We start from the raw sequence: 23,982 nt of genomic DNA on the forward strand, positions 1-23,982 counted from the left end.
CGCGCTTGCGCGCAACGTCACCGTCTTTTTCTAGACGCAGCTGACGATGTAAACAAGAGAAAACATCCGAGGGCAGCGGGGCTCACACAGGCCGGGTTTCACGCAAATGATAGCCATTAAGCACCCATAGACGGCGGACATGGGGCTCCCTGTTACTATTAAAGTCAATTTCCGGGGGAACGTGAAGAGGTTTCTGGCTCAGGATATGGATAAATTGGAGTGGGAAGCTGTTGAAGTCTGGGTAAGCAGCTAGCAGAGTCTTGGCTAAACGCTGGCGCAGTTTAGTGAAAAAGTAGGCCTAGACGTTTTGGCCTAGACATATAAACAGAGCTCCCAAAGGATAATCGATGTTGTTACGACAATAACAATAATGTATTTGTAAATAATATTTTTTTAAGCCAACCGGAGCTTTACAAAATATAGGCACACAAGTGAGGACGTGCTCAGTTTGATTTAAGGTTACTACATATGTATAATACAGTATCCAGCTGTGGAGGTCTTTCTCACTGACTCAGACATGGGTCATGTTTTTCCTAACACGTGTGAGGAGAAAAACTGAACTGCTCTCAATTGTTCTGCGTTACTTTTCAGATCAAAGCATCATTTGGGATCAACCACTTTCAAGTGAAATACTTTGATGAAGACAATGAAGAGGTAAGGGATTGTGTACATTGCAGATTTTCAGTGCTAATGTTTTGGCAGAGTCCAAGTTCAGTTTTTAATTTTGATCTCATTTACCTTATATTTCAGATTTGCATAAACAGTCAAGGTGAGGACAATATTTAATTGCTTGTTTTCTATATATTTTATGTTGAATATGTTTAGGCTTAGGTCTTCCTTCAAAGGTAAATCACCAGGACTTTGTTAAAAATATATGTAGCCAGCATTTGTTTAAAGCTTGGTTTAATGTACTCAAAATTCAAATACATGTTTGATTATCAGATGGCTGAAAAATAGCATGAAAAGGCACAAACCTCTGTTAACTAAGATAACAAAGACTCCTTTCCCTAACTACATCTTAACCCATTGTGCTTACATGCATAGTCACCCCCTAATGACCTGTTTGATCCAGGAAAGCTGTCCAACTGATAGATTCCTAACCTGATATGGATCTATGATAGATAATATTGGCATTCATAATATGTATTGTAGAAATTATGTCAAGTCCTGTCTTCAGAATTTACTTTGGTGGTACATTTACCTAAATACAGTGGACTTAGCAACAGCTAAACTGATGCTGAACCATTGAAAGGCCATGCAATACATGTGGTCCACACAAAGGTGTTAAACAGAGTCAAAAGGTAACACAGTAAAACAAATGGGTAATTCAATTGTAGGCTCAAACACTCCATGGTGTAGGCAACTGCCTTTTGGTTACAGGGATTGTGATCAACATCCTTTTCTGCATTAGTTATAAAATATGTGTGTCACGCAAACTGGTTTTGTATGCATTGTGTTGAATACTCACAGCTCTGCCTGCAGGACATGTAGCATAATATGCATAACAGTAAACAATGATGTGTGGAGTCAAGCTGTGTCTTTTAAGTTGTTAACTGGAAAGTTAATACATTTGGAACCTAAACTTTTTGACCCTTACTCCTGGTGTACCCCTACATGGAAATATCAAAATACCGGGGAAAAATACAAATTTGAGTCACAAAATGTGAAGTTATTTATTGTTTGTTTGTTTTTTTTCCCCCCCACAGATGAATATGAAGAAGCCATCAAGGTACTGTACCAGTGCTAGGTTTAAACAGAAATGACAGAGTAATAGCTTTTGTTACTGTAGAGTGATTCTCAAACTTTTCAAAAAGAGTACCACCTCATAAAATATATGGCTCTTAAAGTACCAGCCTTATGACTGACATTAAAGTGCAGTAGTATAGGGTTACTTAACAGCATATACAGTTTACACGAGACAATTTTATTTATTATATGAATGTTATTTATTTCAACTGTCATGAATAGAATAGAATAGAAAAATCCTTTAATTGTCCCACAAGGGGAAATTTGGTTGTAACAGCAGCCGGAACAGGATGTGACAAGTGATAATAATAATAACAACTGTACTGCATTAAAACATTAACAGCAGGCGGGATATCCAATCTTTAAGTGATGATGTGATGAAACCTGCTTCTGGGTCTAAACTACTCTGCATTTATTAAGGCTCTTGTGTTTTTGTTGTGTATCTTGTTCTATTTAATCTGAACAAGCCCCTAAAAATAGCATTGATCACTGTCAGCCTCTCTCTGTTATTATCACCCCAGTTCATTTTAAAGCTCAGTTTTTAAAACCTTACCGTGTAACTACAGCCCAGCCCATGCAGCAGTATATTAATGACTAACCTCGTATTGTGGATGGATTATCTCAGTCGTTCTCCTGACTGAAGTTTGGTCCATTTGCAGCATCCTGCCATATGATTGCATTTGTCCCAACCCATCGGGAACCCTCACGTTAACTTTTATTGAGTGGAAAAAAAGTTAGCGTTCATCCTCCAGCTTCACTGTGTTTATATTATGCTAACATAGCTGTGTCGCCGGATAACGTTATATACCAGCTAGCCCAACTTCAGTAACCCTAAAAATGTCACTGCTGTTTAGTTTTCTGTCTTCATTTATGTTGGAAGTGATAGCAGAACTATTTTAATTTTTCAGAAATCTTTCAATCAGAACATGGTATATTATTCAATCTTTAAAAATATTTGGAGACTTCACGTGTACCACTAGAGGGAGCCCACGTACCACGGGTGGTATGCGTACCACAGTTTGAGAACCACTGCTATAGTATATATCCTTACATAGAGAACTTGCACCGTAAAACTACACTTAAGACATAAACAACACAACGGTGTCCTTAATTAGACTACTAAAGTTATAGAAGAACAAATGGTGAAAATAACAGAATATATGTGCAGTATATGTACTATGCATCTGTATACACATCACGTTGCTACTGTGTCACTTGACTGCGGTTTGCATTCTATGCTAATTCTCCATGCAGAGTGCAGAGAAGCAGGGAAACCAGTTACACATGAATGTGTACAAGATGAAAGGACAGGCCTGTGGGGGCCCACTGAAGACCGAGGTGAAGGAGCTGAAAGGAGACCTTCGACCCGCTCCTCCTTACCCCTCAAGGGTTAAAACAGTGGACAAAGGCACGCAGGTCACCCCTGAGCGAGAAGCTGTAAGTAATTCTAGTCTTCCCCCCAACTTTCTTCTCCCTTTAGATTCTCACATGTGCAGTGTCTTTGAAATCATTTTAATAAAATCGATGCCTCAAGTCAGTTAAGTTTTTGTGCCTGTTGGGGGAAAAGTTTGTGCTTCTTTATTAAAAGCTAAAATCTCTGATTTTGTCACTTAACTGAAGAATGGTGTATTTTCATGCAGGTAGCAGTAAAAGATAACAAGGGGAACAAACCAGATGATGAGCCCCCTCCTATGTGGTTTAGATCATACATGGAGAAGGTAAAATTTAACCGCTGCTTTGAAGCAGTATTTTTACATTGAACATTTTATTTTTGATTTGCGATTAAATAAAATACTGTGCTCTGCTTCTGTTTTTCATAGTTTAAGGATGAGGTGGTAAAGGAGGTAGTAGAAAGAATGTGCAGCGACTTTTCTGTCCAGTGTTGTACCCACAAATCCCCTGAAGGTCCCCCTGAGGCAATTGGGGCTATTGGCGGTATTATGGGACCCAAACCAGGCCCCTCCACCTCGAATGGATCTCTTGGCTACACCCCAAACTGTAGCAGCTGCAACAAACTCACCTCTGAAGGAGCCTACAAGTGCAGGTATGCATGAAATTAACTCTAGTCATCACAACATTGTTTTTAACCATTTTTACATGTTTGGTGTTTTTTAAGTAGCTGTGTAAATGTTTACATTAATGTCTTTGTTATTTTCCCCGCCAGCGTGTGCCCATCCTGCATCCTGTGTGAGATGTGCAGACATAGCCATGACCCTAGCCACAACCTCGTGAGAACCAAGACACCTCTCTCCATCCCAGAACATGGAATGTCAGGAGAGTTAAGGTAAACAACCTAATCTGAGGATAACTCTGCATTAATGAAGGAAAATATGAATAGAAACACACACAAAGTGGGATTGTAAATTATTCTTGCAGCTAGATTACTGTAATTAATGACTTATCAATGGGAATTTTTATGATTTTGTTTTTGGAAAATAAACATTTGATAGTCCACAAATAGGTGTTCCTGATGACATTTTAAACCAGGTTCCCAAGGCGAGGAGACAGGACAGTGCGCAAGGCAGAACGACAGCGCCTCAAAGCAGAAAGAAGGCAGCTAAGAGCCGAAGTGAAGGAAATCAAGAAGAAACTGAGACTGGAGAAGAGGGGGCTGCAGTGGAGTGGGCCCTCTACCTCAGGAAGAGCCACTCTGACAAACATGGCCTCCACATCCACCCAGGTCCCTGCCCTGTCCCCTCCTACTGCCTCAGACACAGCCTCAGGTCCAGCCCCAGCCCAAGGTCCCATCCCTGCCCTGGTCCCTGAACCCCAGGCCTCCAGTCCAGAGTAAGAGCCACCTCGGAAGAGCGTCCGACAGTGCTGGGTACCTTGAACCCAGCATGGATGCAAAAAAGTCTTTTTTTCCAAGAAAAGAAATGAAAATATGCCATCTTTGTAATCTAGTCTGTATGAGTGTATCGCTGGCTGCTCTGGGGTGGTGGAAATTGTTGGAACTACCTCAATGTGAAAACTGCTGCTGCTGCTTCATAGATTTTCTAAGAAAATTGCTTTTGAGCTGCAAAAAAAAAAAAAAAAAAATCTGCGGTCCTGCTTTTTTGATTCGTAGAGAACAAAAGATGGGTATTATAAGAAACCAGGGCTTTTTTCAACAATGCTCTGTACACTTGAAACTAGGGGTCCCGGGGTCTCGCACACGTCCTTGGTGCCCACTATGGCTGCCTTGTTTCTGGATGAAAATCTGCCTGACGGCACCAATCTGGAGCCTGGTACCAAGTTCATCAAATACTGGAAGATGAAGAACACGGGCTCTATCTGCTGGACCTCAGAGACTAAGGTACCCCTCCCACTCGTCAAGAGGACAGGCTGCACTCTATCTTTCCCTCCTGCTTTACTTCCACTTTGAGCCCCCACTGTACTCATAGCCTCGTCTTATCCACTAACACCTGTTAAAATTTTTTACCCAGCGTAATACCACTAACGCCCTCTCTGTCTAAGATATTTATTATTTTAATTCAGTTAATCTGTGTTGTAGTTTAAGTTTGAAGTCTTTGTCATTGTTTGAATGGATGTGTGTGTGTGTGTGTGTGTGTGTGTATGGGTGGGTGTGGGTGTGTGTGTGCCCCTGACTTGATTGTATGTATTCTTTTAGTTATGTGACTTTTTTGCATGCTCTCGTCTTTGTGCTTTTTCGCATGTGTATTCCTATTTTGTGTTTTGTGTATGTGTGTACGTGCACCCAGCTAGTGTTCATGTGGGGAAACCTCAGCTTGGCATCAGAGGAGAAGAGGGAGGTGCCGGTGCCCTTGCTGCCACCCGGACATGTGGGAATGGTCAGTGTGGCCTTAGTTGCTCCTGTGACAGACGGGACGTACACCTCCCACTGGCGCCTGGCGCACTGTGGGTCTCAGTTTGGCCCGCGTGTCTGGTGCAGCATCGTGGTCAAGCAAAGAGACAAACGCACCGGACTCAGGCATCAGAGAAAACGACTGGCAAGTCTGCTATTCAGTAACACCCTGCACAGCTGCAACATGTGCACATCTAGATTATTGACTTAATTCAGGCTGTTAGTCGTGGACATGGATGACGCACTCTACATATTTCTCTGAAACAAACAGGATAATTATAGGGCTGTAACACCGTAACAGAAGCATTAAAATATTTTCTACAATCAGTTAAACTGTTAAAATGCATTTTAAATGTTTCCTGTTTGCTAAATGTGTGGATTTGCTTTTCATAACACAGCAAATATAGCAAGTTAGACCTCAGTCACACGGGCTTGGGGACCAGTGGATGACCCACAGGCGACCTGAGGGAAAAGTGCATTTTTCCCTACTGGTTGTTGGGTGGTTACTACTCCTTGTGATTTCTTTGGTTGCTAGCAGATTGCCATTGTTGCACAGGCTTGTAGCCTGGAAGATGCTAACATCTGTGCAAAGATTAGCCTTTTACTCTCTGAGCTGCAGAGAAATTTAAAAGAGAGAACAACTGTCTTCAAAGTAAAAGCTGTGCCTTACTGCTTCAGCCATGACATTTTAAAGGGCGCAACTTTTACTTCATGTTCTCCGTTTCCGGTTTGCGCGGTTTCACTGCTGCTTGGTGAGTAGTTTGTGAGTGTTTGCTTTGCATCTTCCATGCACACGACAACGCGTTGGCGACCGAAGGAATCACAAGGAGGTTTGCAGCAAACCACTGCCAACCATCTACGTGGTCACCAGTTTGTTTGTAGGCCTTGTGAAAGGAACTTTAGAAATCGATTTCACAACAATCACTCGCAACCGGTTTGTGAATAATTATTTTTTCTTCCGTGTAGGTTGTCCACCAACTAGTTTCCAGGCCTGTGTGACTGTGACCTTTTGAATAAATTCTAAAAATAATTGATAGATCAGTTACCAAATTAATTACCGTTTCTCAAAAAAGCTGGGCAGCTGTGCAAAATATCAGTAATATTATAATGCAATATATATTATAACATTAAGCTATATTTTTTAATCGAAAACAGTCCAGTAATATTATATCAAATGTTGAAACATTTTTTTAATTTAGTGTATGTGTGGTTTCATAGCGTAGTGGTTTACACCTTTGCCTAACAAGTATAAAAGTTCTGGTTCGATCCCAGGAGCGCATACAGATCCCTTTATGATCAGGAAGGTTTTCCAGTGTAAAAAAACAAATCAAACATGCAGAGAACCACTGTGATGTCGCCAGAAACACATTAAAAAAAGTGAAGCAAAGTGCAACCAAGCACAAAAACATAGCATCACAGGCAGGCTGAGGTCTTTAGAAGTAAAAATGGGGCTACGTTTTACAATCCACCTGTAAGAACATACCTGCTGTGCAGGTATGTAAGCAGGTATGTGCACAGCGGGAGTAGATTGAAAATCACTGTATAGGCTCTTTGAGCTTCTTTAAAATGCCCTGAAGTAAAGTGGAAAACAGTCCTGTGGTCTTACCAATCAAAGTTTGAAAACCCAGTATACTTGATGGTAAAGACAGGCCTTAGTACACATGACTTGGGTTGTAATGCTACTGTGTACAGGCTTTCAAGACATGTGCTGATGTGACATGACTTTGTAGGAAGTTCTGTCCTGTGCAACAAAGGAACATCTCAGATCACATTCTTCATTACAGCTGCTCGTCTTCATAGTAAAAGAATCTCCCCACTAAACCGGCCTGCCTGCTTTCCAGACCCGTGAGCCATTGCAAACATTTGAAGCATAATGACGTAGGAGGCTCTGGACTGCTGAGCTAGTGGATTCCTTTATTAGGCAAGAATAGGATCACTTTTGCTTTTAAAGCTTTTTGAATTGTGCTCACAGCAAAAAAAAAAAAAAAAATCTGTTTCAACATTTGACATAATGTCGTTGAGGTATTTTACAATAAATAGGAACTAATTTGTAAATCATTGTACATATTTAATGTTCTCTACTGCAGTATGTGAGCATGTGACTCTGTGTACTTACGATAAAAATTGAAAATTAAGAATAACACAGAATTAAAAAGCTTAATGCATGACAAAAGATCATATACTATAAACACCAGAAGTAAAATTGAAAAAAAATCATATTATGAATTGAAAAGTTTCAGTACACTTTAGTGACACTAACGATGGCACACTTGTTTGTCCTTCAGAAGAAAGATCTAAGACCACCGAAGGAAGAGATGAAGCCAGAGGAGAAGGAGGCGCGGGCCAAGAAGGGCCACACTGGCTTCTTGGCAGGCCTCTTCTCTGAAGACTACTACTTCCCACCAGTGGACTTCATGACTGCACAGGTGTGCACTCGAAAAGCTCAGAAACCTAAAACATGCTTTAAAGTAGCTTCAGTCAATACTCCTGAAAGCTAGCAGCAAGGGCAATTTTTAATAAGGAAAATATGTGAAATCTGTTGAATAACAAACAGTACTTGGCTCTTAATTATACACAGAGCTTGGCAGAAGTACACTGGCACTTATTTTATATTTTCCCTAATTTGTTTTGTTATTAAGGATCTTCTATCTTTTGAGTTGCTGGATTTAAATTTTGCGGACGACCTGGAAAAGGTTCCTCATAACACCCCTGCAGGTGAGTCAAGTTTAATGCTTTAATACAAGAAGAATAACTGTTATTATTCATTATCTGTTTTTTGAATAAAGGTTTTGGATGAAATTTGTTCTTTCCAGGTTTAACAGTTTAACCAAGTGAACGCATCAGGATTTAGAAACATAAACTGTGTCGTGTTTTCTCTTCATTCATTTCTAGATTTGACACCGTGTATATCCCCTCTTCCCTATTGCACTGTTGTGTTGGACAAGTCCAGCCCATCTCCCAAAAAAGAGGAAACGGAGATCTCAGGAGTCCGAAAACTTTTTGGTGAGGCGAATAGAGTAATAGAAGACACACAGAGTAATGTGTATTCAGTATGAATTCTTACAATTACTGGAAAACTAAGCCATGGGATGTTAGGAATAAAATTTAACATTTAACCCCAGTCAAGTCTGTCCCGTATTTAGCAAGTGAAAATAAAATAAAATAAACAATAAAAGGTGAATCAAATAGACCATTGCCACAAGGCTGGGATGGTCCATTTGGTAAAGTAAATCCGTTGGGCATCTTTCTTCGCCTTTAGACAACAATTCTGATGGCAAAAGAGCAAAACGGGACAGGCAAAAAAAAGGAATAAAATTTAAACTTTTGAATTAAAAGTATTCTTGCCTTAAATCAGCTGTTTAGAGGGCAGCTTCAGTCATTTTACACATTAGATTTCAGTTCAGGTTAAGCTCTTTGTACCTCTAATTTGATTTGGTTTGCACAATGAGTCTTAATTACTTACGCATGACTTATACTATATGTGTTGAATCTGCTTTGAGCCTACAGTGTAGTCAACACAAGTGCCTGACGGCCGTATTCTTGGATAGCTCAACAGTTTTGCCACCAAGACACTAGCTGCTGGTGGAGTTTCTCTCTTTGAGTTCAATCATTATCTTCCAGTCATTTAAAAAAAAATGGTGGCGGTTTTCTGTGGAAGTGCACTTCAAACTTTAGTGAAGGTTTCTACAAATGTGTAGATTTAACACAAGCATTAGTCATACTTAACATTTAAAATAAAAGTGTCTTTGTCATCAAAGATAGTATTCATCTGAGTGATGGCTGCTGGATCAACGCTGTTAAACTTTATCAGAAAGGAAGAAATTCCAGCCATCGAAACAAAGCGCACGAGCTGTCGATTAAAAATCAAGCCAGCTAATTGCTGTAACTGTCTGGTGGCTCACTGATCAGCCCACTCGAACCTTTCGTGATTTAATTTCTGGACTTAATGCAAGTTTATGGTGTTTGCAGTTAAATAGCCAAACAATATCACATGATTTGATTTAAAGTGTGATTTTTAAATCAAATCAAATAATTATTACATTTAAAAAATGTCAGTTTTTTTTAATTAAGTGCACTCCCATGCGGTTTAATTAGAACTAGGATGCATAAACTAACAACTGATTTAAACTAATCCTACAGCACCATCATGGCAGGGAGTCAAAACACTTGTATTATCTCAGTTATAAACCGTGGTAGCCAAAGTTGTAATTATTTTTGCCCATGGTGTCTTGTTTTAAAGTTTTAAAGACATAGTTGTTCCAAGATATGTGACTGAGGTTTGGTGAGAATGTCTTCAAAAGTCATTCTCATATAGTTTGGCTTACGTATATTTAAATAAATTCTTACTGTCCCGTAGGCTGTAAGTGAAGTGCAAAATTATTTATCTAATTGTTCGTTGGACTTTCCTAAGGACGGAAACTGAGGAATCTGAAGGAGGTGTTTACGCCTGTAGCCCAGGAGGAGGAGAGGGACGATGAGATCAGTGGAGCACAGTTCCTGTGTGAGACCGTCATGCGATCCCTCGCTTTGGAAGAAGCCCCCGACCACAGACCCCCTCGCAGGCTCCAGCGCTGCGGCCACGAACCAAAGGGTGAGGAGCCTACCAGTTTATCAGTTGTCAACATCATCTTGTTTAATGTGCTAAGCTGTTGTTTTTGTGCTACTCTCACACGTTTCCAGTAGTTTCCCCGGTTCTGAACTTTGAGAAAACAGATGAGTCGGAGGAGACCGATGAGTTTCAAGAAGGAAATGAGATCGGCGCCGTTAAACCTGAAACTTCAGCTCTGCCTACAAACATAGGACTCAACTGGATCGCCCAAAAAGAGGAAACCAGGCCAAGTTAGTGCACAACGTCTGGGGTTTTTTTTGTTTCTGCTTTTTTCTACCAAAATGTCTGTTTCTATTTGTATGTTATGGTGTGACCTCAATATCCAGATGTTGATTTTAGTCATTTCTTTCCTTCTTGCAAGTTTCTCCACCTGAACCAGAGAATAAAAACCTGCGTATGAGTTCACATCATAATAACGAGGACAAAGACTTTGAGGCCTGTGATGGTACCCAGAACGTGACGGATGATCGAGAAGAGAAAGAGGAGGATGGAAACAAAGGGGAAGACTGGGATGAGGTGACTTGATTAGATCTAAATTATTGTAAGAGAGTTTGTATAGAAATTCTCATGTAATAATATCCTCATATTCTTCTCTTGTGCCTCAGATCAGCAGCCAGATCTCCTCAGTCTCCTCTGACGATTACAGCGTCATCCTCCCAGACTGCTTTGACACCAGCCGGCCTCTGGGGGAGTCCATGTACAGCTCCGCCATGTCGCAGCCTGGCACTGGTGCTGCTGCTCTGGCCTCGGACAAATCGGATGTAGAGCAGGAGGAAGAGGAAGAGTCCATCATGGAGCCGGGCAGGGATGCACTACTGGGAGAGAGGCAGGAGCTGACAGAGGTGGCCTCTGCTGAGGATTTACTGGGAAACGCTGGGCCTCCACTAGTCACTCAAATCAACAGCAGTGTGAACCAGATGCCCTGTGCCTCCCAAACTGTGGATGAGGTGACCTTAACCCCTGAAGTGGTGCCATTCCCTGACCCCCTGCTTCCCCCGCCGACCCTCTACTCACCCAGGTTAGATGGGGGACACATTTGGATGATAGATGATATGAAAGCAAAATGTTATTATTTTTTCCCTGCCAGGATTTTTCCCAATGCCCAGACTAGCCTCATTTTTTTTTTAAATAAAAGTTTCTGTATTATTTCAGGTCTGAGGCACTTTACCTGGCTGACGATCCCAGTTCTCCAGCCTGTGACCCAAATGAGCCGCATCAACCAAGAGTCCACCTCAATGGTGAGTATCACTGCCACAGCTAGGTGTAACTACATTAGATATAAATAACAGCACAGCTCACATTACTTAGGAAACACAATTTGCCCACTAAGCCAAGAAAGGAAGTTAGACTGCACACCACCTTTAAGGATCTGTTGCTTCAGCGAAGGGTTTTGTTCCTCATTTAACCTTTGCTTTCGTGTAATTTCCCTTTTTTATCTGTTCTGCAGTATCATCTGGTCTGTCAAGATCAGCAGGCTCAGCAGCCAGTGCCTTTGAGACATATAATCCCAGGCCCAGCAATGCTCTGCAGCCAAGGTACAAAAAAACAACAACGACTTATTTCTGTTGAATGTGCGTCTGTCTTTAACACGTTCATGTTTCATGTTATTGTTTGATCTATTAATATCCTGCAGGATCGGTAAAATTTCTTAGATATGTGGCATGCTGTCTGCGTTTCGTGACAGCGTGGCTAACTGTGCCACATTGCTTCCTGTAACACTGTTCTGTGTAAGGTTGTGTAACGACAGCGCTGTATTCGTTGCAGGGGCCAAGGAGGAATCACAGAGGGACTTGTTAAGGGAGCTCTTTCTGTGGCAGCATCTGCTTATAAGGCTCTCTTCACTGGACCAAGCTGTTCAGTAGAGGTATATAACACATCCTGCTGTTTAGAAACACTCACACACAAGCAAACATGCCAGAATGTATCATCTCTTCAAGGATTTAATGAGGATTGAAAGAAAATTTAACATCTCTGTTATACTCTGTATGTTCTTTTTTGCTATGATTGAATCCCATAAGGTACTGCACTAAAAATGCATCTAAGTTTTGTGTTATTTATTATTTTTGGGTTAATTAATTCTTACAGTCGCTATAATCAACAATATAATGGATCATGTGATTATTTCTATATTAAATCAGTGATCCATCCTCAAACAGTGATCCATTTTAAACTCCAGATTTTTCTTCTTTTACTCCGCTAGAGTAGCTTCGCGTAATTCACAGCTCACACTAATTATTATTTATTTTGTACTGGGCCTTGGTGGAGCCCCTTAATTCTTTAGAATCTCTTGGATGAGAGGGTAAAGTGTTTACTGACAGAACAAGGGCGCTTAGGGCTGCTTTCCCAGGGATTTCTGGAAGTCCTTCTGAAGCCACATGAGTGAAACCACAGAAAGTGCAGTTTTAGTCACAACAACCTCATAATCATAAGATACACATCCCTGATTATATTCCTCTTACCACCCTGCTTTGGTAAAAATTCACCCACGTTTCTCTTCTCTTTTCCAGCGAGGCATCGACCCAGCCACCACACAAGGCCCTTCCAAGATGGACCAGCTTTTGGAGATGGGTTTCAGAGACCAACGGATGAACCGGCGACTGCTGAAGAAGCACTTCTACAGCCTGGAGCACACCGTCGACGAGCTGGTGCAGTTGGCCGAAAACCGCCGCAACAGATATAACGTTACTTAGGAGTGAAGGTGGCAAAGATGTGAAAAGTCAGCGTTAAGGTTGTGAATTAGTTTGACTTTAAAACACAGTGTAAGGATAATAAAAATAATTGGATTCAATCTATTGGTTGAAGGTTGAAAGATAATTGGGATCAATATGAAATACCGTAGCCTTTATTTCTTAATTATAAGAGATAAATGAACATTCATTTGTGGCTGCTCCTGCCTTTGCCTTTAATTTAGCTTTAACATTTTGATACAGTTAACCACCAATACACACTCAGAAGTTATGATGATGGCGGTTAATCTTTGCCATGCCTACCTGGGCCTTAGAGCTCTATGGTGCTGGTCAAAAGGAGCAGGAAGTAACATCTGGACAGGACTAAAGTGTGTATTCCAACTCATCATCTTAGTGTTCGTATGGCCGTAGCAGCTGCTTCCTCAGTGCTGAGAAATAAGTGTATAGGCAGGGCTTGCCTGGAGTCTCATGGAGCACAAAGCTGTGAGAATGAAAACTGCTGAATGTCCAAACATGTTCTGAAAAGCCAGCGCTCGTGTACGATGATGCTATGAAGCTTTGTGAATCCTCTGGGGGTTAGGGGTAAAAGTGCAGTAATAAGAACAAGAAACACATATTTAAGACATTTCTTGATTATTGTAGTGAAATCTGCCTAACAATGCAATCTTTTTCTGTATCAGAGTACTGTTATTTTAGACGTTGACATGTGGAATGTACACAAAACTGTCCGAACGGATCACTGCTCAGATGCAGATGTTTCTGTTTTGTTTTTTATACTGCTGTTTAGGAGACACCTGCATGACAGGTAGAGGCTTTTAGAGACGAGTCGTGTTTTTCGTGATTTTTAGCACAGTTAGAATGGAAAACGTCCGCTTTGCGTCATCTGTCGTCATCCCTGCCTGCCTGCATCTCTGCTCGTTCTCATTTAAACACCAACACTAACTTAAAAAATGTCTTTAAACACTAACTCAAGCAGAAACGTCTCTAACGACACATTCCTCAAGCTCATAACGGAAACAGAACCAAGTATGTTTTTATTTCGCTACATTTCCTGTTTTTTCCTTAGTTTACTGAAGGACACATGTTGGTTGACATGTTGACTGTGATGAGCGTCTGTCAGGTTTTAAGTTACTGTGCATCTCTTTGAATGATTTCGCCTTTTTGTGTGTTTGGGGTTTTTCTTAATCAGTATTTTCTTATGAATATCACTGTCCATGTTTCAAATCCATGCTCTAGAAAATAATTCTGACTATATCTACAATCTCAAGTTATTCTGTCACAGAATATATACATTAAACAATGCTCTGTCAATCTGCCAATAAACTATTTGCACATCCCTGTTGCCTGTCCAGTTAATGACACACTGCTTGTCTTATAGTATGTGTTTGACTCAGGTCATACAGCTTTGCATTCCCTGGGGACACTAAATGGTAAATGGCCTGTATTTATATAGCGCTTTACTAGTCCCTAAGAACTAGTCCCAGGGCGCACTGACAGAGGCGAGGCTGCCGGACACTGGCGCCACCAGGCCCTCTGACCACCACCAGTAGGCAACGGGTGAAGTGTCTCGCCCAAGGACACAACGACCGAGACTGTCCAAGCCGGGGCTCGAACCAGCAACCTTCCGATTACAAGGCGAACATCCAACTCTTGAGCCACGATCGCCCCATAAACCACCAGGAGCTCTATAAACCCCGATTTCTTTAGAAGTAACAGTACTTAGTGACTTTTACAGTTTAATGACTCAGTGTTAAAACTATGTTAAAATGCATATTACTAAAAAATATTTTTGTAAACTTCCTTTGTGTTTCAGATGCAACTACAAGTTTTATACAGCTGTAATATTTACACAGTAAACTGCCAATTTTTGCATAGAGATTGTAAGCAAAGGGAAACAGATGATCAGTTAAATTAGATGTACACTCACTAACGCTTTATTAGGTACACTGTGGGATAGATTCAGCTGGAAACATATCTTGGAGATTTTGGTCGACGTTGACATGACAGCATCATATAAGTTGCTGCAGATTTGATGCCTTCACATCATCCATGACTGTTCCACCACAGCTCAGCGTGCTCTACTGAAGATATGATAACTGCAGAGGCCATTTGAGTACATTGACCTCACCGTCATGTTTAAGAAACCAGTTTGAGAATATCTGAGCTTTGTGTCGTGGTGAGGTAGAGTCAGCTGGAAGCAGCCATCAGTTAATATAAAATAAGATGGATCTGTTTGTTTATACCCATTTCTGAGCTTTCCGTCTAAATCCCACAGCAAATATTCAAACTCATCAGAATGGACAACATTTTTCTAACCTTCTGTTGTCCAATTTCCAGCCTCATGTTCCTGTTCTTAGCCAACAGGAGTGGCCTTCCATGTTGTGTTTCCTTCTCTAGCCTTCTGCAGCCTTCACTACGCCTGGTGGCGCCTGTGTCCGGCAGCCTCGCCTCTGTCAGTGCGCCCCAGGGCAGCTGTGGCTACAATGTAGCTTGCCATTGCCAGTGTGTGAATGTGTGTGTGAATGGGTGAATGACTGAATGTAGTGTAAAGCGCTTTGGGGTCCTATGGACTAGAAAAGCGCTATACAAATGCAGGCCATTTACTACAAGGTTCAACATGTTGTGAATTCAGGGCATTTTCTGTAAACCTTAGAGATGGTTATTTGGGAAAACCCCAGTAAATCAGTAGTTTCACTTTTAAAATCAATTTCTTTAGGATCTCATAGAGTCGGTTTTCATATAATGAAGATACTGCTAGAGGTCCAGCACAGGCCCGCACACATCTGCCACTCTAACTGACTCATTTCCTGTTTTAATACATTTTCAAAGACTAATATTTCATATCAAACGCTCACATGCCGCCCACTCAAAACCTCTTCTCTATTGAAACTAGCAACTGCATCCAAAAGCTGTGCCAGCCGGGACAGTTATAGTAAACTGAACTGAAATCTGTGGGTCAATTATGAAACGGCAAATATGGTAGGAGAAGGGTAACGTCTCTGTCAAATATGGAGTTGTGTTTAAAGGTTGTGGCCACTTGTACAGGATTTGACTGTTTAAAACGTTTGCTAACAAAGCAGGGCATCTGGCAGAGTGGAATGAAATAAGGAACCTGATGTCAGAACACTGTGTTTATTGAAGAGAATATAGCATAAATAGGTTGTGTGTCTAGCGTGGGTGCTTAAAGGTGTAAATACACAACACAAACATACTGTTAAGCCCCAAATGATTCACCCGCCTGCCGTATTTAGGTTTAAAGTCATCTTGTGACATTTTGGAGTGTCCCGCCTTACTCTGATAGAGAATCTGCAGGGAGTTGGAGATTATGGTGTTGACAAAGACGCCTTCCAGCCAAATCCCAGAAGAAACCTGCAAAAAGCTGGTCAGCAGTTTTAAAATTGGTTTCAATGCTTGAACACCAATAAAACTTTTCCACTGATTATTGAGAAGAGTATAAATAATTTTCTAATTGCCATTTTTACTCCTTTTACATTGTTCTGTTGTATTTTGAGAGATACCTGCCTTGTTTCCTACCTGTTTCTTGTTTAAATTTAAATCTCTACTAGAATCTAGATCTTTCACAATAATTTGGGGCTCATTTTATTACATTTAGGCTATGTTTTTATTATGAATTCCTGCGGTCTGTCTAGCTACAGAAATGTGTTTTACTAGACGAAAATAGGGAGTTGTTTGTACTCAGAAAGGTGTATTTTTGTTTCCAGCAGACAACTTTTGGAGATGTACAACAATCAGGGCAAATGACATTTTTACAGGACGTCAGTTTGCTTGTTGAAGAAGTGTTATATTGAGTATTAAAGTTTATATGAATCGAGTTTACACGTGATTATCCTCTTATTGGGCTTATCCTCGGTTTGAGATAATCCGAAACCACGTGAGAACAAGAAATGTAAATCATTTCCTGTTGTAACCCACAAACTGAACGGTAATGTGTTTCACAAAAGTAAAACGTCACTATTCCACGTCTAGTTGTTTGGAGCTGGATCCGGTCTCCGTGCCCAGTGCGCGCTCCCGACGCAGGGGAAACAAATTCGGTCGTGAGTAACGACCATGGCACGACACAACGTTAAAGATAGTTCACGTTAGCTGATATGCAAATTATTGTGGTATGATAGTAGGGCTGGATAATAGCACATGTGATCAGGAAATGAGTGACACATAAAAAGACAAGGAAGTGTTGCACTCAGTACATTGTGTGTATATGAAGCAGCTGCACCACGGTCTTAATGTAGCTTCTGAAAAAGCTGAGTCATAAAGGAGCTAGCAGCGTTAATGTGCTCATCCTGAATGATATTTGGACTTATTGTGAGCTGTGAGGTGAGTTTGCAGAGGATGAGGTTTTTAACTTAATTTGTATTGCATATAAAATTGTGATTTTGTTAAATTAATAATACATTTAATAATTTTAGACTTCAGAATCATCCATTACGTTTAGGAGTAATACTTTCAGTCGTTTATTTCTTAATTAGTGTTTAAATACTTGTTTACACTCAAGCCTTGCACAGTAACGATCAGTCTTTCATATACAGCAGATACAATTTGTAATCTTCACTCACAGAAAACTGAATAAACCATTTTATTGTATTTCAAATAATTTTCTTCACTTATCTAGTTGATTATATCTAAAGTTTATAGAGTCACAGGATACTGAGTAATAGAACAAGCTATTTGCATTTAAAGTTTAAAATATGTAATTTAAAGGCAAAAATTGTAATTCATATTCAGCTTATGACTGAGTACAAACTGTTTCTAAAACACAGAGCACACTGTTGTTTTAGTGTGGCTTTATGGAGACTTCCTGCATACTTGTGCCTCCGCAGGACAGCACAAACCAAACACAACAAACCAGTTTAACATCTGTCATCTGAGTTCAAATGTCTTGACTTCTTCCTATCTATCTATCTATCTATCTATCTATCTATCTATCTATCTATCTATCTATCTATCTATCTATCTATCTATCTATCTATCTATCTATCTATCTATCTATCTATATGTTATGACTGTGTAGTGTCAGTCTTGACCACCATCTGTTTACTAGAGGCAACCAATCAGAGAAAGGTTAGTTGAAAGTTGGTTTTATCATGTGAATTGAGGGTCTTCAGGAAGGCCTGGTATAATGATTTTGAACTTCAAAAGCTACTCTAGTACAAATAAGCATAAAAAGCATTGTTTAAAACGGAGACAGGAAACATAAAAGTAATTCAGGGAGGTTCTGATCACTCCCACACTGTAGATTCTGCTCACATCCTAACATGTATTGCAGTAATAAGCATCATTTATTGGTCATTTCAAGGTTTGTGAGGGAGGTGAGTAACAGCTGACTGGGCAACAGTCACTGCTGTTTACTGCGAGTTATAAACTGTGGTTTTTGCCCTTTTAACATGCTCTTTACTGGATGTTTTCTTTCAGGAGTGCTATGGTGGCACAGCAGCAAAATAAAGGAGATCCTGATGTAACAAAAAAGATGGAGAAGGTGAAAGGAATGAAGCACTTTCCTCCATATGGTAGCATGGATGAAAACACAACAGGGGACAACTGCCCCACATGCCGTGGCACTGGCCGAATCCCCAGAGGTTGGCCTTTTTTTGTGAAGAAAAATCTGCTTTTATCTGTCTTTATTGTCAATTTTCCACTGTTTTAACTGGAGTTTTAAGGCTTTGACATCATTGTCTGCTGAATGCTTCCCATGCATGATAAAAACTAGAGGAACCAGTCGTGAAAAACTGACACAGTGTTTACTTCTTCTTCTCCAAATTACTTTCATTTCACATTTAATAGCAAGTTGACTGAAGGAGTCTTAAAAACATGGCTATGTGCTGGTGTCAGCTAAGATACTTTCACATCATTTCTGTGGTAAGAACAAAACCTTTATTTCCATCTTGTACTGGCAGGACAAGAAGACCAGCTCGTTGCCGTCATACCGTGTAATGATGTAAGGCTGAAACCCAGACGCACGTAAGGAGTATAGCAGTACATGAATGTGTGTGTGTGAGGGGTGCTTTTACAGTTTTGAACAAGCGAGTTAGAAATATTTTTGTGTTTATGGTTTGCACTGTTGCTCTATTTAAAATGTAATTTTGCATATCCCTGTTTCAGGAAGCTGCATGTCTGCATCTCCATGGGCCTGTGTCTCCTTATTTGCTGTCTGATCCTCTTTTTCCTCTTCCCACGGAGTGTCACCCTCACCCCAGTGTCTGTACAATCAGTCACAGTATACTTCATCCCAGATGAAGTTAAAATGGACGTCACAGTAAGTAATTTGAAAATCACTCTGCTCATCAGTAGTTTTGGTGTTACAGTAACCAAAAAACACTGTATGCAGCCAAACATCTGGGCAGCACTTAATGTTTCTAGGTGGGCATTAGCATCCCAGTTGTGAGGCTAATCAGAGATAGTCCGATAATTCAAATGATGACTGGCTTGATCACTGTTTTTGAGATACCACAAAGTCAGTTTAGTTAAATTTTAAATATGGGCATGTGAAAAAACAATGTTTTCACAGGACACTGTGCAGTTTTGGCAGTTTGCAGCCCTGGAGCAGTGCTACAATCTACAATCATTCCAGAAGTTTATTTCCCAGCAAATTCATCACATTTGACTATGCAATGCTAACAGGAATTGCCAAAAAAATCCAAGAGCTAAATCTCAGACTCTATAGACTGCAGTTAGCATGTTAAATATTAAAGTTCATGACAGTAAATTAGAAAAATATGAGTTGTTCCCAGGAGAAAACCTATTCTCTGTGACCAGAACATGGCAACATGTCTTGAGTTAAGATTTAAGACTCCTAGAACAATGTCCTTTTGCTAGATGCACAACTTGGGCCAAATTCAGTCGCACAACAAGACAATGATCCCAAACACACCAGCAGATCTACAGCAGAATAGATGAAAAAGAAAACATTTAGGTGTCGCAGTGGCCTAGTCAAAGTCCTCAACCTGACTGAAATGTTGTGGGAGGAGCTTAAGAGAGCTGAGCATAAACAAATGCCTTCAAACCTCAATGAACTGAATAGAAAATGTAAGTTGGGGTTTGTGAATATCTGCCCAGCTTAATTAAGTGTAACTAGTAAACTACAGTATATATATGCTTGTCTGCTTTGATGACAGACTTCCTCCTATTACTGTGGATTTGTCATGCAGTGTCTCTGCCCTCTTTTACCCACATCTCTGCAAATCTGTGGACAAAGGAAGGAGGTGACCTCTGAACCTTCTGCCATGATAAACATTAGGCAACTGGATTTTGAGAGTCAATAAATATCTGAAAATGACTCACCTTTGTAACATGTTTTAAAATAACATGAACGTCAAGTTCTAACTGATGACTCATGTATGTCCTGCAGACGTTGCTTCCCATTATAGCTGTTGCACCATCGGTTGCATTAGACTATGGCTACAGGAGCTATGCTAAAACCTGATTGGCTCTAAGCATGCTTTTTTTTAATCTCTGAAAATGGACATTAGAAAATGGGACTGACAGTTTTGAAGTTGGGATTAATATTTCTGAATTCTTGGTGACCGATTCTATATAAAAATATGTAGAATTAGTTGGAAACAAGCAGCATAACATAACTAGTGTGTGTTAACAAGTGGAGGTCCCTCATACATAGTTGTAAACGAGTTAAGCCATATTTTTACAACCACATTTTTTATTGCCTCTATCAAAACACTATCCACAAAGAAGCACTTGCGTTGCATTCACATGACAGATGGTACAGTAGGTCACTGCCCCACTTAGATGGTGGGGCACTTAAAATTCCCAGACACTTTTTAATAATGCACAGGTGTGTCGGTTGCACTTGACTTGTGGATTTTTTTCCTTTTGCAGAATCTCATCAACATCACCAACACTAACTACTATTCAGTTCAGATTGTCGACTTCAGCATTCAGGCTGTGGTTGGTCAAACAGTCATGGGAAAGAACAAGATCACTAATATGACCGCAATCGAGCCCAGATCACTGAAATCTGTAAGCTTCAGACTGGATAACAGGTCCTGTTGATATCCAGCATTTATCATGTGTTTAACATCTTATCTCTGTGTCCTCTGATATAATTTACAGAATGTAATTTCAGTTGGCCTGGATATTAAAGATGAAGGCATAGCGTAAGAAAGAAATCTTTGTTCTCAGCACATAACATCAAAAAACATCTCAAGATAAAAACTATTAGAGTCCATTGTTGTTGTTTAAATGTCTGACTTCAGCACAACTTGTTCATGTCTTTCAGCTCTTACTGCAAGTCAAGCAGCATCAAGATTCACACCTTATTTCTGGAGCTTCAGTAAGTGTCAACCTCTGTCAGCGGAAGAGGCAGAGACACTTTTGAGTTTTTTAAACCCACAATGTTAAAAGCTTCACTTTTCCGCTGTGCACAAAAACCACAACCACAAAATTATTTTTCTTCACAAAGCCAAAGTCGAATCTTTTAATCTGAAGGACATGAAAGGTCTTCCTGGAAGTCCAGTTTTTCCTTTGAAATTCAGTGAACTTGGAATTAAACCACAGGACAGTCACAGTGCTGCTATTGAGGAGCTGCTTTTTACCTTAAATGCGTTCGAGAGAAATGTGCTCATTCAGTGATTTCAGTGGCTCAGAACTTTGATGCTAACTGGACTAATTAAGAGACAGGTAGCACAGTGGTGTGGTGGCAAGAATGTCCTATGTTTGAATCTACCGGCTAACCAGGACCTTTCTGTGTGGGGAGATTCGTGGGTTTAGGTTAATTTATGATTTGAAACTGGCGGTGGGTGTGAATGGTTGTGCGCTTGTCTGTTAGCTGTGTGAGAAAATGGTGAATTGTCCAGATGTGTACCTTATGATATTCTGGGGTGGGCTCCAGCCCCCTCGCGTACTACCCTGAGTTTCATAAATAGATGGACAGAATAAAGTTCAAATAGATTGTACTGACTACATGTACATGTTGTTTTTAAGTTGCTTAAAAAAAGGAACCAAACAGCATTCGTCACAGTCATGGTCATGGTCAGCAACAATATTCATGTAGGCATTTAAATGGTGCTCGATTGTTACCAAGGGGCCCAAAGTATAACAAGAAACCATCCTCTACACCACTGTGTTGATATAAGTCAGGATGGATCCAGACAGAAATCCCTTTGGGGAGATTTGGCATAAAAAAGAAATCTGCCAACTTAAAACATATGGAGCTACCTGCTGTGAGAAGCCTTGTGAATAAGGGAGCATCTTAAAGCAGCTTTCTTCTATATTCTGATGCTCAGTGTGTACTTCAGCAGGTCATCTTAACCATGTTCACATGCTTAAATGCTGCTGTGATATTGGGTCAAAGAGCAGTTGAACATTTGTACTTAAAAAGTGGCTGATGAGTGTATTTTCGAGCATTTTTCAGTCCTCACCACTTCATAAGAACGAGAGCTATCCACAGGAATCACATTTTTGCTCAGCATTTGAGCATCAGTAACGTGCGATATATCGCAGTTTCAACAGCAAAACTGCACCAACTTAATGTCTGTGATGTACAGAAACAGACAAAAAGCATTGGTAATCTGGGTGATTTATCTGTTTTCTGATAATTCACTGCAGAAACCTTTGAAAAGTGAATGCAAAGGATCATGTCACTGTACGGGATGGGTGGCTGTTCAAAACAAGCTGCAGAAAATGAAAACTCTTCCTTTTATCTTCATTTTGGATCCTTCTGTGCAAAAATAATTTCTTATATAGTCCTATTTTGACACTCTGGATTTTGGTATTTTAATGAAGGCATGCCAAAGTTTGTGCCCTAGAAAAAGAATCAGCTGATTCTTAGGATGGTCAGGTGGGATTTAAAAAAAAAGAAAAAAAAGAAATAAAGAACATGTTAACTTAAAAAAAAAAAAAAAAAAAAAAAAAGGATGGTCATGTGGGGTTTTATTTCATCTTAGATCTGTTTGATTTGTTTGGAAAGACTCACGAGCTGGTTACTAGCTTTGTCTGTCAGCTGTTTATTGCTGGCTACGCAGAGCACAGCGGGTTTATTGCAGCTCTTTTGGCTGATGTGGCTGAAAACAAAGCCAATGAGAGAATCAGTTTGGATGTAACAGCTAAAAGACACTAAAATGCTCCTAGAGTTGAAGGGAACGCCCATCAATAAACCCAGAATTATAACGAAGTCAAAAAAAATTAGCACAGACGTGAAATATGAAAATGTAACAAAGATGTTTTTTTCTTTTTTCAGAATGACAATGAATATTTCGTATCTCTCGCACACGGAGCAGCTGTCCGTGGAGACCTTTGAGTATATTGACTGTGGCACCAATTCAACAATTCCACATCCTGTGAGAATATGACTTCAGTGTACTGAATCTGCAGTTTATACACGATAACTGCTCTCTGTTGTTTTAACACATAATAAGACTTTAAATTAATCACTACAGTGTTATAATGTAAAAATATTGACGCTTCAAACATGCATATGTGTAAAATGCACAATTTGTGAAATGTAAAAATGATTTTGAAGTCATACCAATTTTAAATTGTCTTTAAATTTGTGTGTGTGCACGCGACCACGTGTGTACTACTGTGTTGACCATAGATCTCCTTATTGTTGGTCATTTGCACTTTATTAAACTGTAAAGGTTAATGTTACATATTATATGTTTTCATTTTTCCCTCATTCATTGCTTCTTCATGATATTTTAAACACTAGGGTGTGAGCAGGTTGTCTTGAGGTCAGCTTTCCATTGTCACACTATAGTGCATATTTATATCGCTAACTTAAAAATTTTAATACAGAAAAATATGCAGGTATAATGTTTAATTTCTAAACTTAGAAGCATAAACCAAAGTTACAATCTCGTTTTAAGGTCTTGTGTGATAGTCCTTGGACAGTCATGTGACAGTCACATGGATCTGTGCAGTCCTGTGAAACCTTTACTGCTTTGATAGGAACTGAGAGGGAAGCAGTAGCAGCTGGGTGCTGCTAATCAAATGCATTTGATTAACTGATCATCAGCAAGTGTGACCAGCTTTATAAAAGAAGACGTTTTGGCTGTTTTCTGGTCTGAAGCAATCAGGTGTGTGTTATCACAATGGCACTAAGGAAAGACAATTGTTGCTGCCTACAAACCTGGAGAGAATTATAAGGTCAGTCCATCATTCTATAG

General features: G+C 40.1%; 2 protein-coding genes across 4 annotated transcripts; both read left to right on the forward strand.

The window, feature by feature from the left end:
* The first annotated feature begins 20 nt into the window (after positions 1 to 20).
* On the forward strand, positions 21 to 14,181 carry nbr1a (NBR1 autophagy cargo receptor a). 2 transcript variants are annotated; one of them, XM_085285207.1, is made up of 22 exons: positions 21 to 241; positions 592 to 654; positions 751 to 769; positions 1,707 to 1,729; positions 3,001 to 3,183; positions 3,387 to 3,464; positions 3,567 to 3,790; positions 3,911 to 4,030; positions 4,234 to 4,533; positions 4,882 to 5,041; positions 5,448 to 5,696; positions 7,837 to 7,977; positions 8,191 to 8,266; positions 8,444 to 8,554; positions 9,963 to 10,142; positions 10,232 to 10,390; positions 10,522 to 10,676; positions 10,766 to 11,178; positions 11,313 to 11,398; positions 11,608 to 11,695; positions 11,925 to 12,024; positions 12,668 to 14,181. In XM_085285207.1, exons 1-22 carry the CDS (start codon positions 140 to 142, stop codon positions 12,848 to 12,850), a joined length of 3,213 nt encoding a protein of 1,070 aa, XP_085141333.1. In that variant the 5' UTR covers positions 21 to 139; the 3' UTR covers positions 12,851 to 14,181. The 2 variants fall into 2 exon arrangements, with proteins under 2 accessions (XP_085141333.1, XP_085141334.1); XM_085285208.1 differs by lacking the exon at positions 4,234 to 4,533.
* A 2,603-nt stretch (positions 14,182 to 16,784) lies between these two features.
* Positions 16,785 to 23,471, forward strand: tmem106a (transmembrane protein 106A). Of its 2 annotated transcripts, XM_085285212.1 has the most exons (8): positions 16,785 to 17,182; positions 18,278 to 18,441; positions 18,760 to 18,823; positions 18,965 to 19,118; positions 20,696 to 20,836; positions 20,930 to 20,973; positions 21,096 to 21,149; positions 23,055 to 23,471. In XM_085285212.1, the coding sequence occupies exons 2-8, from the start codon at positions 18,285 to 18,287 to the stop codon at positions 23,164 to 23,166; spliced, it is 726 nt and encodes a 241-aa protein (XP_085141338.1). In that variant the 5' UTR covers positions 16,785 to 17,182; positions 18,278 to 18,284; the 3' UTR covers positions 23,167 to 23,471. The 2 variants fall into 2 exon arrangements, with proteins under 2 accessions (XP_085141338.1, XP_085141339.1); XM_085285213.1 differs by lacking the exon at positions 20,696 to 20,836.
* The last annotated feature ends 511 nt before the right edge of the window (positions 23,472 to 23,982 follow it).

This window comes from Mchenga conophoros, linkage group LG8 (genome assembly GCF_057382185.1).
Source record: "Mchenga conophoros isolate Kocher_MC1m ecotype Shallow Benthic linkage group LG8, M_conophoros_male_GT1.1, whole genome shotgun sequence".
In the NCBI taxonomy this organism is placed as follows: domain Eukaryota; kingdom Metazoa; phylum Chordata; class Actinopteri; order Cichliformes; family Cichlidae; genus Mchenga; species Mchenga conophoros.

Coding starts and splice junctions, on each gene's coding strand:
- nbr1a (XM_085285207.1), top strand. CDS start 140: ATGGGGCTCCCTGTTACTATTAAAGTCAATTTCCGGGGGAACGTGAAG. Junction 3,184..3,386: donor TCACCCCTGAGCGAGAAGCT/GTAAGTAATTCT, acceptor ATTTTCATGCAG/GTAGCAGTAAAAGATAACAA. Junction 11,696..11,924: donor AGCAATGCTCTGCAGCCAAG/GTACAAAAAAAC, acceptor TATTCGTTGCAG/GGGCCAAGGAGGAATCACAG.
- tmem106a (XM_085285212.1), top strand. CDS start 18,285: ATGGTGGCACAGCAGCAAAATAAAGGAGATCCTGATGTAACAAAAAAG. Junction 18,442..18,759: donor CACTGGCCGAATCCCCAGAG/GTTGGCCTTTTT, acceptor TTGTACTGGCAG/GACAAGAAGACCAGCTCGTT. Junction 20,974..21,095: donor ATTAAAGATGAAGGCATAGC/GTAAGAAAGAAA, acceptor CATGTCTTTCAG/CTCTTACTGCAAGTCAAGCA.